General features: G+C 39.4%; 1 protein-coding gene across 6 annotated transcripts in view; it reads right to left on the bottom strand.

Annotated features, from left to right (window-relative positions):
* Positions 1–14010, bottom strand: part of GREB1L (GREB1 like retinoic acid receptor coactivator) — a 131307-nt gene that overhangs the window by 50184 nt on the left and 67113 nt on the right. For 4 of the 6 annotated variants that reach the window (XM_074549382.1, XM_074549401.1, XM_074549415.1 and 1 more), the window contains 4 exons: positions 11485–11656; positions 11018–11215; positions 3836–4012; positions 960–1136 (listed from right to left, as the gene is read on the bottom strand). In XM_074549382.1, coding sequence (XP_074405483.1) covers positions 960–1136; positions 3836–4012; positions 11018–11215; positions 11485–11653 — 721 coding nt within the window. In that variant the 5' untranslated portion in view covers positions 11654–11656. The remainder of the gene's footprint in view (positions 1–959; positions 1137–3835; positions 4013–11017; positions 11216–11484; positions 11657–14010) is intronic. The other 2 variants (XM_074549393.1, XM_074549407.1) reach the window with 1 other exon arrangement.

Genomic DNA, 14010 nt, shown 5'->3' with positions numbered 1-14010 from the left:
GCACTCTAAAGTTGGAGTTAATTCTCCTTGTAACAGAGAAAAGCAGCTGAAGCCAGGATCCTTCTGACCCACTAACTGCTACAAACTATAATCACTCATACAGCTCAGTGATAACCATCTCTTTCTGGTGTCATGCTGCTATTCACATGAGGATGTGACTCCTCAGATGTCTGTCAGTTCTCCTGCAGAGCTTCCCCTCTCCTCACTCAACTTTTGGAACAACAGGGACCAGATCAAACTCTGTCTTCACTGAGTGAGAATACAGATGAAAAGGTCAGGAAGTCTGCACACAAACCAGCTTGGCAGACAGTGAGTGGGAAAACCACTCCTTCCTTGAGTCTTTGCATGGTTCTAGCTCCAAAACCCTGCATCCTCCAATAAGAGACCCCCAAGGCTACCTTGCCTTGGGTCACAAATGCACCCTCCTGTAGCACATAATGTCGCACAGGCTGCCCTGGTAGAGGGTAAGACCAAGTGTAAAACACCGCAAATGGCAGGAGCATCCAAGCCTTTTTCTTCCCTGAGATCAGTGCCCTGAGCTTTCTTAACCTTACAGCATGCTAGCTATCCTCAGGCACGAGACAGATTGGATTGCACCTGCAAAGATGAATATCAGTGGAAAACCAATGCTGCAGCCCTGGCTGTGTGCTTCAGGCACATAAAGGAATCATCAGACTGAGCAGCCTCTTCTACCAACACGACTGCACACTCAGATGGGAAGATGTAGGGCTGCCACCAAAAGTATGGGGAGATGAAAGAAGAGTGTTTAGAGTCATATGCTTACTATTAAGACTTTAACTTCTTTGGCAAAATCCAAACTTCAGTGAAATCAGAGCAAATCCTCCCTTCTAGCAGTTGCTTTTGAATGCATACATTTTCAACAGCAACTTTCAATTTTTTTATTCAACATCACCCCTAATAGCATAAAACACCCCTAATTGAATGGGCACCTTTATTACCTTTCCAGCAGATAAGGGGTCCCTTTGACAGTACACCTTGGGAGCTTCTTACTAGGTAGTACTTTAAGTGCTTCTGCTTCTTTGGCTGAGTGGTTAATTTCAGGTTGATATGATTGGAAAACTCTGTGAAGTACCGAAATCCTCTTTCTCCACAGCCTATACAATTCCCAGAAAATCCTGGAAGAAGGAAGCAGAAGATACACAAACAGATTAAATGTCCTGTACTGTCGGCTAGGAATAAGGCCATCTAAAGCCACCTGCACATCCAGTTCCAGGGAACCGGAGGCCTCCAGGCAGCTTCTGTGGGCACAGCACATGGATGTCAATCTGAGCTCTTCTGAACTCCTACATCTCTTTAGGGCATACTGACCCATGCCAAAATCCTGCCACCAGTTTCCCACTCTACACAGCCCAGAGAAGAATAACTACTTGACAGGGGGAGAACTATGCTGTCACACTAGAAAATTTCCATGAGGGCAAAAAAAGCCATTTTTTTCTGTATTAAGAAACCATGGGTTCCAAACTGCAGACATGTCTCTCAAAACAGTGGCTAATTCATCAGAGCAATTTCATGTGACTGAAATTAACATCAAATAAATTTTCCCGGAGGCTTCTTACATAGAATACTTTCTAAGTCAACTGAACCTTACATTTTATTACAGTCTTGAAAGCAACCACAAGATTTGCATGGCCAGAGTTAGGAGTGCTTTAAAATAGTTTTAAAAACCTACAGCTTCTCGAGAAAGTAACCATTTTAGGGACAAAGACTGTTTTTCTGCAACATTCCCAAAAGGTTTCACAGAAAGGGGTGAAATTTTGAGTTGAGGTCAGGAGGATAATCCAGACTAAGAATTACAAGCAGCCTTGATTTCCAGTGCCATTCACAGCTATGTTAATGGGAATCTGGCATAACGATGACACCAGTGTAACATTTCATAGAACAAAGCACAGGGTATGTTCTGAAATGGGTCTGCCTTAAAATCTTTGTTGTTCAAATCAGCCCTCTATTATCTAATGCTGAACAATTAAGCCCGGTTGTCTCACTTGCCATGCCACTTATCTCTGAATTGCTTTCAACCCTTCATGAAACAGATTTTCTATGGAATATCAATAATGATTTATAAAAGTGCTAGCAGATTAATACCTAGTGGAAATGTTTTATTTGTGTTTATTTGGGGTTTTTTCCATTTACTGGTCAGTTCAAGATCTGTAAGAGAATCTGTTTTTCATTCTTGCTACTATCATGACAACACCTTGGAGGATGCTGGTTCCTACCTACACTCACCTGTCAGCCAAAAACACAGGTTTATGACAAAGATATTCAGTGTTTTTGACAAAATGCCTTATCCATAAAACTCTTAATAATTAGGCCATTGTCTTTAGCCTTGCTACGCCTCATTATCAGCTTCGATGAGGATGCCAAGATGCAAATCTCTTCATCCTGTTTTTCCTGGGACTGAATCATTCTCTATTATACTCTCTTGCAGCCCACAGGATCTACTGGTGCATCTCCACAGCTTTCAGAAAGAGTAACCAGGGTCTCTCAGAGCTTCTGAGTCAGTTCTTTGCTACAGGTGCCAGTGACAGAAACTCCAGCAATGCCAGAGGTGTGAGACACCAGGCTCCTTAACAAATGAGACCAGAGAGGATGGATGGATGGATGGATGGATGGATGGATGGATGGATGGATGGATGGATGGATGGATGGATGGATACAAAGCTGGGATGGAGGGGGAAGCTTACCAACAAAGACAAGCAGTACCACATTTAATCAGGTTTAAACACCATCTGCCTATCAGTTCTTATTGGTCGGCTCCTGACACTTCCCCTGCTTAGCAAGGGAGAAGCTCCTCTGAATCCTGAAGTGTACCCTGTTATCCCAAATCCCCAGTCAAACCAGTGAGGGCACATCACACCACAGCCTCTCTCTAACTCAGGCCTTAGGCCTCTGTCTAATTTCTGCCTTAGGCCCAAAGGTTTGCTGTGTATGGATTTATCAAATGGATTTAATGGAGACGTAAAATTAAAGCACAAAACAAAGCTGTTTCCAACAGTTACACAAAATATTGGTGGTCTGCACCAGAATTTGAGCAATGCAGTTAAATCAGGGTATTTATCCTTTGTTGTAATTTCTTTCCTGTTGAAAGGTCTTTCTGAATATATCCTAGGCAGAACAATGACTGGAGGGAGAAATGAAAGAATAAATTCAAAACTGGCTAAATAATCCAAAATACATGAAATCACTTTTACTAGCTTGTTAAAGAGTGCACCAGTTGTGACCCAGGCAGGAAATTTAGGCGCACATAGGCCTCTCTTCAATTACCAAGAGGCATTCATTATTGTACTAAAATTTTAAACTTCATAAATATAACAGATTATGACATAATTGGGAAAGGTGGGGTGGGGTGTCCCTGTGTATTGGTTTTTGGGAATCAAACTGCTCCCAGAACTTCTACTGAGACCAATGATCCTGGTGAAGCCAAGGGCAGAAATCATCCCTTAATAATAAAAAATGAAATTATATAGTTAATTTTCAGTACTTGCATGAGCATATTTCTTCTTAAATGAAAATGCTGTAAGCTCCAGCTGAGATAAAGAGAATATGGATAGCTCACATTTAGAATGCCAGGGCTGCAATTGACTTCTGCCCACACAGAAATCAGGGAGATTCTATTGTGATTAATGGTGGAATCAGGGACTTGTTTTAAAATGGGCTTTTAAGGCAGGTTCATCTACAGATTTGATTTAATGAAGTCAGTCCTCTCCTCAACATATTTCTAATAGAAGGTTATTAGCTGAAATGACATTAGATAATTTTCAACTGGCTTTTTTTTTTCCTCCAAATTATTATGGTACAAAGGAAAAAGATCTCTTACCTAAAAGTGCATTTTTTCCATGATCATCTGGCAAAAACCTCTTGTCAACAGCGCAGACTAGAATGTGCTCAGGAAGGTTGGGAGATTTGGCTCCTACTAACAGGAAGCCTGCTGGGATATCAATTTGCTCCATGCACAGAGATACCAACCGTAAATCCTTGCCTGCTTGACAAAAACCTACAGAACAAAGCAAAACAAATGATAACTCTTCAGAAGAATTCATTTAATTCTCTTTGTTTTATCAGTTGCAAAAGCAAATGGCCTTCACAACTTGATGCTGTAACTGGAATTTTAATATATCCTTTTTAAGGGAAATGGAGGAAATTGAGATAGCATCTCACCAGAACCACTAGCTGAGAGTTCCAGAGGCAACAGACAACAGTATTTTAAATATACATATTTAAACATATACAGGCACAAAAGAAATTCAAGTGTCCAAACATTAGACATCAAATGGCTCCAAAATCCGATTTTTCAAAAACAATCAAAATAAGACAATAAGCTTGTGATTTAATAACAGAAAACAGCTCTTAAAACATGCCAAAGATTATTTTTTTCTCTGCCAAAATTTAGTTTACAGTTTTTTCAAGAGAAACTATTTTGTCTTAGTTGCTTGCAGAAGGCTAGCTAGCAATGATAGATAAATAACCATTAAGTAATACTAAAGAATGATAAAAATTGATAATAGAAGTTTAGTGGTGGCTAGTAAAAATAATTTTATTACATTAAAATAATTAAATTTCTAATTTTTAAATTCTCTATACATTTTAGAAATTCCAGCAAATAAATAATTCACTCGTTTTAGACATGTGAATCATGTTTTGCTATGTCTCCAATTGAGTCTCTTGAAGTCTCAGTGGACTGCAGGACTTTCATGTCCTCTGTTAAGGCTTTTCCCCACTCAAATACACATATGCCCACAAAATAAGGACATAGCATTGCCTCTCGGGCTTCTAATCATGTGGAGCTAAAGCAGCAGAAGTGGGCAAAAGTGGGGACCTGAGACAGTTTCTGCTGTTCTGTGCCCTGCAGTGAGCAGATAGGAGGCTGGGCCACACAAAAAGCAAAGCAGGGCAACCCAGAGCAGTATCCAGGCTTAATAAACAATAAATAAAGAAAATCACAATCACAAGAATCAACATTACTGTTAAATTTGGAATTACTGCAATAGCTATTACCTATTACTTACACTTGATTTAAAATATTATTCACGTAAATATTATTCATTGTCGCAGAAATTTTAAGGAAGGAAAAATATCCTGGAGAAAGACCTTGTGTAAGCATGTGGTAACACAATGTGATCACAGCTTAACCAAAGGCCACCTCAGCCATTATTGGTACATATGTCTGTGCTCTTAGCTCCTGGGCCAAAACCTACAGCAACTTCAGCAAAAATTATGGAAGGTAATGGGTTTTGGTTTTCTCTCAGCCCTGCAGCAGGCACAGAGCATGTGCAAAGCAGAATGCACAGAATCAGCTTGCACGAATTTCCTCACAAGCAGCAGCTTGCTGAAAACAGGGTCCAACACAGGTTCAGTCTTGTGCCTACACTCACAATCTGCTAAACCAGTTCTTGGCTGAATGGTTTCTTCACTTCTTCAATCAGCTCAGTTCCAGCAGCAGCTCATGGAAAGCCAGCTTGGATTCACCCTCACACACACCTTTTTCCAGGCAATGAATGGAAATGAAGCACCTGAGGTTTTCATGTATTGAATCAGTGGATTATATCAATAACTTACCAATAAAAACTTACGTATGCTTTAGGAGAGAAGTATTAAATCTGCATGCTTAAAGCACAATTAGTTATTTTCTGATTAGGTGTCATTTGATTTTAATTTGTTGAATTCTTCTTAAGGCATGTTCTCTAAAAACATATTGATCGTAGTCAAACAGAAAGCCAGGTACCAGGCTAAGTATTATCTAGACTTTGTGATATAATTTAGAAAGAAACAGTCTCAGATAAACCCAGGGGAAAAGTCCCTTCCATTCAAAAAGAATGGAAAAATGGTTAAAATTCAAATGTTTATGTCACTTGGGAATTAAATCCAGAATTTTCAAAACTGACCTTAAATATTTAGGCATTCAGTGAAATCTGAGTAGTTGACATGCTTAGAAAATACCACTTTACATCTAGATTTAAAGCAGAAAAATTGCCCACCGCTGACAATGTGGGCAAACAGGAAATCTGTAGATAAGGGTTATGAAACAGCAAGTGCAGTAAGATTTCAACACAGATTTAAACCCATGCTTTACACAATTAGCTTCTAGCCTAGTCTCTACCTAAAAATGTTCTGGAAATTCCCAGAAGCACAAATGGTGCCCAACAGGAGAAGGCGTTTGAAGGAATTGCTGGCAACAGCAATACTGGCACAAGCAAGGTTGTCAGTGTTGTTGTGTGTCAATGCAGACTTGCCTCCTGAAGGAGCACACAACATTGAGAAGGGTGAATATCACATGGGAAGCTTTGAGCCCCTTGGGGTGCTTGAGGGTTTTGCTGTCCCAGTGAAGTGAAGCAGGGCTCCACAACATCCCAGGTGAAAGAAAAGACTCAGCTTTATCTGGGCTACGAGCAAAACAACTTCAGCTACGCTTTGAGCATCTGTGTGTCACCATTCTGCATCAGTCCCCAAGGGAGAAGCTACAGGAGAGTCTTAACGAAAAACATGTTAACAAGTTTACAAGCACAGTTCAGTAACTGCCTGCTATCATGGGAACAGCAGCCTCTTAGCTGAGAGGCCGTAGATATTAATATTTCCCACCATTTAGGATATGTGGGACTGGACTGTAGGAATGCTGCATCCTACATAATCTGCAAGCAGCACCTACAATTCACCCCCAGTTTCATCTCTTACTCAGCCAGTGCTCCCAGACCCTTTGCATGCTCCCCCTTCTCCCTCCTTTCACAATCTCCTTTGGCATCCTCCTGGGCTTTGGCTGGCGACATCTCTGGATCAGAGAGGTATGCATGTGCAGACTGGCTGGCCAGCACATGCCTCTGTGATGTTCAGCCCGTGAGAGAGCTATAATTATGTTGCTGCCCCAGGGGACTTCAGTTTGGGGACACCGATGTCATCCAACCAGCTCCTGAACTTCACAAACCTTGCTCAAATTCACTACCTTTATAATTCACTGCCAGAAAGGGCAGAAAGCAGCCACCAGCCCAGAGCTCACAGGCGACTGCCAAAACCTCGTTTTCTGAGGTGGTGAGATAATAAACAGGGCTGACACCAAATGGTTTCCTCTGGTCCCCTTCCGAGAGGGAATGGGATGCCAATGGGTGGGCAGGGAGTGAGGCAGCACTGACAGACCCCCAGAGCTCCAGAAACTTTTCTCTTGCTCATGGAACCCCGGCCCCAGGAGAAGCAGAGAGGGCTGCAGAGCCTGGCCAGGCACAGCCGGACTTACAGCCACCAGGACATAGGGACAGGATGCAAATCTGCCCCTGTGCCGTAAAAGGTTTGAATTTTCCTTCAAAGACATGCAGATGGTATGCTTCAAGAGCCCTTCATTATCCTTCTTTCCCTTGACTTTTAGGCCTGAAAAGCACCCTTTTAAGTTTCTGCTGCTTTTTGAAACTGAATGAGGAAATTCCACCCAAAACACATTGATCTGGAAGTAAGTAACTGTGGGGAGATGAAGAGGAGATTAACCCTCTCCCTGTTACACTCTCTTTTTCTAACTAGCAAGCACCACAGAGACCCCAACCTTATTTTCTGTTTTGCCTGATTTTTGCATTGGTAATTAATTATATGTTAGAAATAATAATTTCCACATTAGGAAAGACGAGACAATGTCTCAGTACTAGATGAACTTGTGCTGTCAATGTCTCAGAACATTTAAAATCCATTTACATTTCATAGCTATTCATTTATAACTGTGCTGGCACCTACATTTCTATGTTAAACAGCAGTAAAACATTTCCTCTGAATAAGAAAGAATGGTACTTTAATTTACTTGTGTACCTTTTATGAAAATCTAAGTACAAAGAGAAGAAAACACGAGTCAGTAAACCAAACCAACTTCTTTTTGTGAAATCTTTTATCGATATGTAACTGCTGAGCTATTAAAAAAAATGTTCTCACAGGATCTCAGCTTTGTTTCAAATAAGGAACAGGCACTTATATTTCAATTAAAGATTTGCAAATACCAGGAGCAGTCAACAAAAGATTAGAATATTAACAGCTTTTACAGACATCTGCATTTCTCTGCATTAGTTTTTGTTTCTGAGAAGCACATTTGCATTCTCCAACATCACTTCATTTAAAGTAACCCAGTCCCATCTTCCTGAAAATGTATTCCCACAGCTGTCAACGACTACAAGTCCTAGAATCTTCTTAAAAACGAAATATGTATCTGTCTTTCCTTTCTCCACCGTAAGAAGAGGTAGTTTCCATGTGGGGCACCAGCCCCTTGTTGCACTGTAATAAATGGGGTATTTGCATAAGGAATTAGCTTCCAGGAATTACATATGAATTAGGGGTCACTGTCACTCGCCATTGTAACCTCACAGTAAGTGATCAGGTGTTAAGTACCTGCTTACCTAATTGCCTCTGAAACTACCTTGGCCTTTCTTTAAGCATCAGGTAAATTGAGGATTTGCTAACAAAAGAAAGGTGATACTATTGTGTTTCCCACAGCTTGCATAGAATGTTATTCCACAAATTAGAAGCAGCCTCTTTTAAAGCTACAGCAAGCACTCGGTTAAGAACATCTTCTTGATAATGCAAGAATTTTGGTGACTATTTGAGATACCCATATGAAAACAAATAAATTATTTTTCTTGAAACCCTATTTTCATGGAAATTTTAGTTACAAAAATTTGTGTTGAGCAGGAAAAAAAAAAAAACAAACCTCCAAAGCCCCTGAAAATAAGTGAATAACTTTCATGACTAATAGCAAGGTTCAGTGGCAAATACAGTTGCTCTTTCCAATGGGCTAAGAAGAGAGCTAAGACATCTAATACTAGCTGAGAAAGAATCTCCAACCAACTCACTTGTGAGGCATTTGGTTTTTTTAGCTGACAACTAAAGGCATTAAGATCTACTTTCTGCACCCACGTGACTGACAAATGCATCTGAATAAAAAAAACAAGTCACCGCAGAAAATAATATGATGGTTATGGCACACATCCTGAATTCAGGAAAAGCAAACAGCACAAACATCTTAAAGGGAAAAAGATTTCATCCCACCTGATCCAAAAGGTGGGAAACAAGTTTTACAGCAAGCAGAGCTGTGAACTGCAGGCTCTAGGATCAATATTTTGCTCTTGGATAAGCAATGGAATACAGGCTTAGTTTAAAGTATCCAAATACAGTGAGTGCAAATGGTCTATCAGTATTGTTTAGTATCTTCATAATGCTATTTACCTTTGCAATTAAATAAGTAAGATAAGGGATGCAAACAATGGCAGTGATCCTGTCTTACATCTCTGGAAGGGATACTCATGAGATAAAAGATGAGCTATCAGATTAATATCTTGTTCAGATATGGTCTGCACTATGAATGTTTGGGAACCAGGGCATTTTAAATAATTATGCAAAACTGTCCTAACAGATCACCAGAAATATTTGGAAAAAAATCTGTTTTCCATTCCTTTTCCAGATACAAAACCACTACTCTCTTAAATTAGTTCTTTGAGAATATCTAAAAGTAAGGCAGATTTTGTAAACTCAGAATGGTAAACTTAAAAATGAGTAATGAAAAACCCTAAAATTCTGCAGATGTAACACACGAAACTTTCTTCTAGAGTGCTTTGATCATAAAAGCCTTATAGATAAAAATCAAAACACAAAACTGCCCCTGAAAGGTCAATCCCAGGACATACTAAGAAGTTTAACATTACATACATATAATATGTGAAGTGAAAAAGGCACTGCTCCTGCTCTCCACAGGAGATTTTGCAGACTTTATTGATACTTGTCTTCAACTGAGAACACTTTCCTAGGAATATATTGTTTTGTACCTTTTCCTTCCCTCCTCCTTCAATTTTGCAAGCCTTCAAAGGACAGAAAACTACACTTCTGTGTGAGTAATGAATTCTCCCAACAAGATTCCCCATCTTTTCACAGTAGCCAGCCAGCCCTTCTGTTCTTTGTGTTACAGTATGCTGTTACAGAGGGTAAACATGCTCCTGTGAGCTGCATTTGGAAGTGGAAAAGGCAAAGATGGCAACACATGCCAATAATGCCTGCACGCCAGAAATGTCAAAGAATTACCAGTGGTTGGTCCTTACTTCTGTCATTTCATATAACCAGATACTTCAGTAAGGGGCAAAACCATTTCAAAATTACAGCTTTTGATGAACTGTGCACAAGGAATTCCATGATTCAGGGGGATATTGAATAAAATGTCAAAAAGGGCATTTGGACCTGGTGGGAACAGTTCTTGTTTTCAGGTGTCTGAAGTCAGCAGGGAGATGTTTTAACAAGAAACACATCTGATAACAGTGAGCAGATCTTCCTTTTTTGAGGAAGTTAAACTTCAGAATAGAACAATTTTGGGATAAGATGAACCAATCACATCAATTTTTCTTAGGCCAAGTAGGTACATGCATAATTAGCTGGTTCTTTCTTTGAAACATTTAAACCCAAACAAATACAGTATATAGTATATAGTAATATAGCAAATAATTTTGCTCATCTTGAGCAACAACAAATCAGGGCAGCTCAGGGTAAAGAAGCAATGGCTGGCAGGCACATGGGGAAGACAAAACAGACAAGCGTCCACTACCAACCTTCTTATCACCTCAGCAGCAGAAAGTACACTAAGCGTACCCCATTTTATTTCTCCAAACTCTTCCTTCAGCCCATGGAAGCAACTAAATCCAGCTTTGCCAATATTTCCAAGAATCATTTAGGGACAGACTGAGAACCAGCCATACTGATGCCAATTCAGGTAACCTCTCTGAGGACAGTAAATCAATGAAAACCACAGACAAAAAAGGGGCTTTCAGGAACTAACGGTGTGCCACAGCCAGTCCTCAATGCTACTTTCCAAGGATACACTAAACTTTATGTTCTCAAACAAGTCCTTATAACTGTATTTTGTCAGATCCATGGCTTTGACCAAACTGTGTTTTCAGACTTTCTAGCTCAAGAATTTGTAACTGCTGAGAGAGAACGCACATTATCATTAGGATCATACAGTAGTGAAGATCATACAGTAAAACACAATGATACCAACCATCAGTAGTGCAAGACCCTTCCGGGGCAGGTTTTTGCGAGTATGGGATTGGTGGACTACTTGAATCTGACATGTCTTCATCCTCTTCTTCATCTTCCATTTCATTAACAGTTTGGTTGGTAGAAAAGTCCAGGTTTCCATTTTGTGAATAGCGATGTACTAACTCTTTATCCAAATCTTCAACCTTTGGCTTCACATCTGAAGAATAAAAATAGAAAAAATAATAAAATATAGTAAAGATAAAAATAACCTAGAAAATTAAACTTTTCAACAGTATCTCCTTTTAATATAATATTTATCTCCTTTTAAAATAACCAGCATGCCATTATTTCCCCTTAATGATGCCCACGATTCAGATTTTGTAACACAATGAACTGCTGTGCAGTTTCTGCCTTTTCTTTTTCTTTTTTTAATGAAACACCCCCACCCTTTTCAAGACACAGAAAAACAATTGAAACAGGCCATACTTTCATGGTTACCTTCCGGCAGGAAAGGAGGCTGGTCAGGATCCAGATACAGCTGGGAGAAGATTGGCCGTGGGACAACACTGCTGCATCTCAGAGAAGCTTCTATGGAGTTATGGAGAGCTTCCTCGAAACGGGCAGATTTCAGTTGCCCTGCATATGAATTCCCCATGATCTAAAAACACAAAGGAAACAGCTGATGAAGGTATGGGAATGCCCATGCACAGAGAATTTACAAATGAAGACAGGGATCTCACTATCATGCATGACAGTGATATAAAGTCAGCAAGAAAATATGCTGTGCTAACAGCATCTCTAACTAGCACCACTTGTTTGTGTTTCTCTCTCTGTCTGGCAGACTGCATCCTTCTGTTCCACCAAGCATTTAGCACATCTCCAACACACTGCTCTGTGTCTTCTGGGTACACAGCCTCTCAACAGCCTCAAGAAGCTGCCTGGTCTAAAAAAATTAATGGAGGATAGATAAAACCATCATTATTTGGGGTTTTTTAGGATATTCAGGGTAGAATACCTTAGGGTACATATAGCAAAAAAAAAATTAAAAATCAAGTTTGGCTTCATCAGTTTTTACCAAAGAGTATGTTTACACGATTTTTCACTTGTCAGTATACCATTATTTGGAGAAAAACTTTACACAAAGACATCCAATAACTTGAATTTTTGCTCTTGTTCATATTAACTGAAATTACATGAAAGGTCAGTTTCTCTGTCTTTCAGAATCTCTTCACCTCCTGTCTTCAATGCAATACTGCAATTTACATGTAGTCTGACCTATCAAAGGCTCCAGTTATAACAAACTATAAACATAAAAAGAGAGAAATAAATAACTTCTAAACCACATGCAGCAAATGCAGTGAAATGTCTTTCTTTGAAATTATGCGTTACACTCATAGAGTGATAACAATCATTTAAATATCTGCTTTAACAATTAATATTTCTATTTATATAAATTATGAACTTAGGAACTTAATTAAATACTCAAGTACAAACAGACCTGTAGACAATTTCTTCTCCTTGGATGGCGTCACACAACCCACAGACTGTTATATTTGTACACCCGGCACTGGGATATGGACACTCAAATTTAAACATTTACTAACAGGGTGGCCATGGAAGGTTTTAAAATGAACTAAGGGAGACTCACTGAAATATGAAATTTTTCACTTTGCTAAATCATTATTCAAATGACATTTGTTCCAAAGAAACAGCCGTCTAAAATTTTCCAATATTCAGAACACAAGACTGAACTTTCAGAGAAATTTATTTCAACAGAGAAAAGTTTTCCCCAGTTAAACCAACAGACAAAAAAGTACAAAACCTTATAACATTATCTTTGTTCTTCCCCTCACTAGATGTCACCTAGCCCTGCAAACAGGAAGGGACCTTGGCCAAGAAGATAAATTGGTATTTTGAAAACCTACAGTCCCACTCCTGCTTTATCACCAGGTTGCTCAAGGTGCTCAGGGCCACCTGTAAAAGGGCAATAATCATGACAGCCACTTCCAGCAGCCTTTGAGGTCTGCTGGTGTAGACAAATATCTAAGAGCTAATTACTACTACACTGCTGGATACACAGGTGTGAAACAAATCAAATTATTTACCTCTAACCTGGGAGAGAAGGTCAGTTCCAGTTAGAATGGCTTTAAATACATTTTGTGACAACCACACTTCTCTACCCCAACCAGAGACAATACCAGATAAAAAACATTTCTTAGCCTGACACATTCTGCTATTTCAGCAGTGAAATACCTAAGATAAGTAGATTCTCTTTTCCCTTCTATGTGTTTTCATTAGATTTGGAAATGGTAGAGACTCTCTACAAACACACAACTACAAAGTGTCTTAGGGGGAAAAAAACTACAGTGAAGCAGTATTAAGGCTGCAGTAGCCCAAAGCCTGCCTTTGAAAAAAAGAATTTATGGAAATCAGCTGAGTGATTGAAACACTTATTTTACTGAAATCAGTGACGATACTTCCATAAATGTAAGTGAAATCATTACAGACTTTTATGAAATTTCATGCAATAAAATTTAATTTCTGTGCTATTTATGTCAGTTATGATGTGCTTAAGGTAAGATTTCAGGAATGTATTCAAATTAAAAGACTTTAGTAAAAACACCAAAATGAAAATGAACCAACCTTCATGAATCAGAAAGTTTGCAATTCCCACAGCACAACATCTGCATGAAGTCTGTTTATTCTCCATCTTTTCTACAGCCTACCTGTTGTATAAAATCTATAAGAACTATTTTAATTTTGATGGGAAGCAATTAATAAAGCATAGCACACACACAGCAAAAATGCTGGCGATTTAATTTGCTTCTCTGGCATCTCTACAAGGAGACTTGCCTGTGGATGGAGACTGCCACAGAGAAATATTTAATGGTTAATGCTACCAGAGGATGTTTCTGGCTTGCCAGGAGAAAACAAGCTTGTTGCTGGAAATGCCAAGTAAAGAAAGGCTCAGGAAGCACAGCTGGTGTGAGTTCTGGTCCCTGCAGCGTGGGA

This window comes from Zonotrichia albicollis, chromosome 1 (genome assembly GCF_047830755.1).
Source record: "Zonotrichia albicollis isolate bZonAlb1 chromosome 1, bZonAlb1.hap1, whole genome shotgun sequence".
In the NCBI taxonomy this organism is placed as follows: Eukaryota; Metazoa; Chordata; class Aves; order Passeriformes; family Passerellidae; genus Zonotrichia; species Zonotrichia albicollis.
This window is presented reverse-complemented; position numbering and strand designations above follow the sequence as displayed.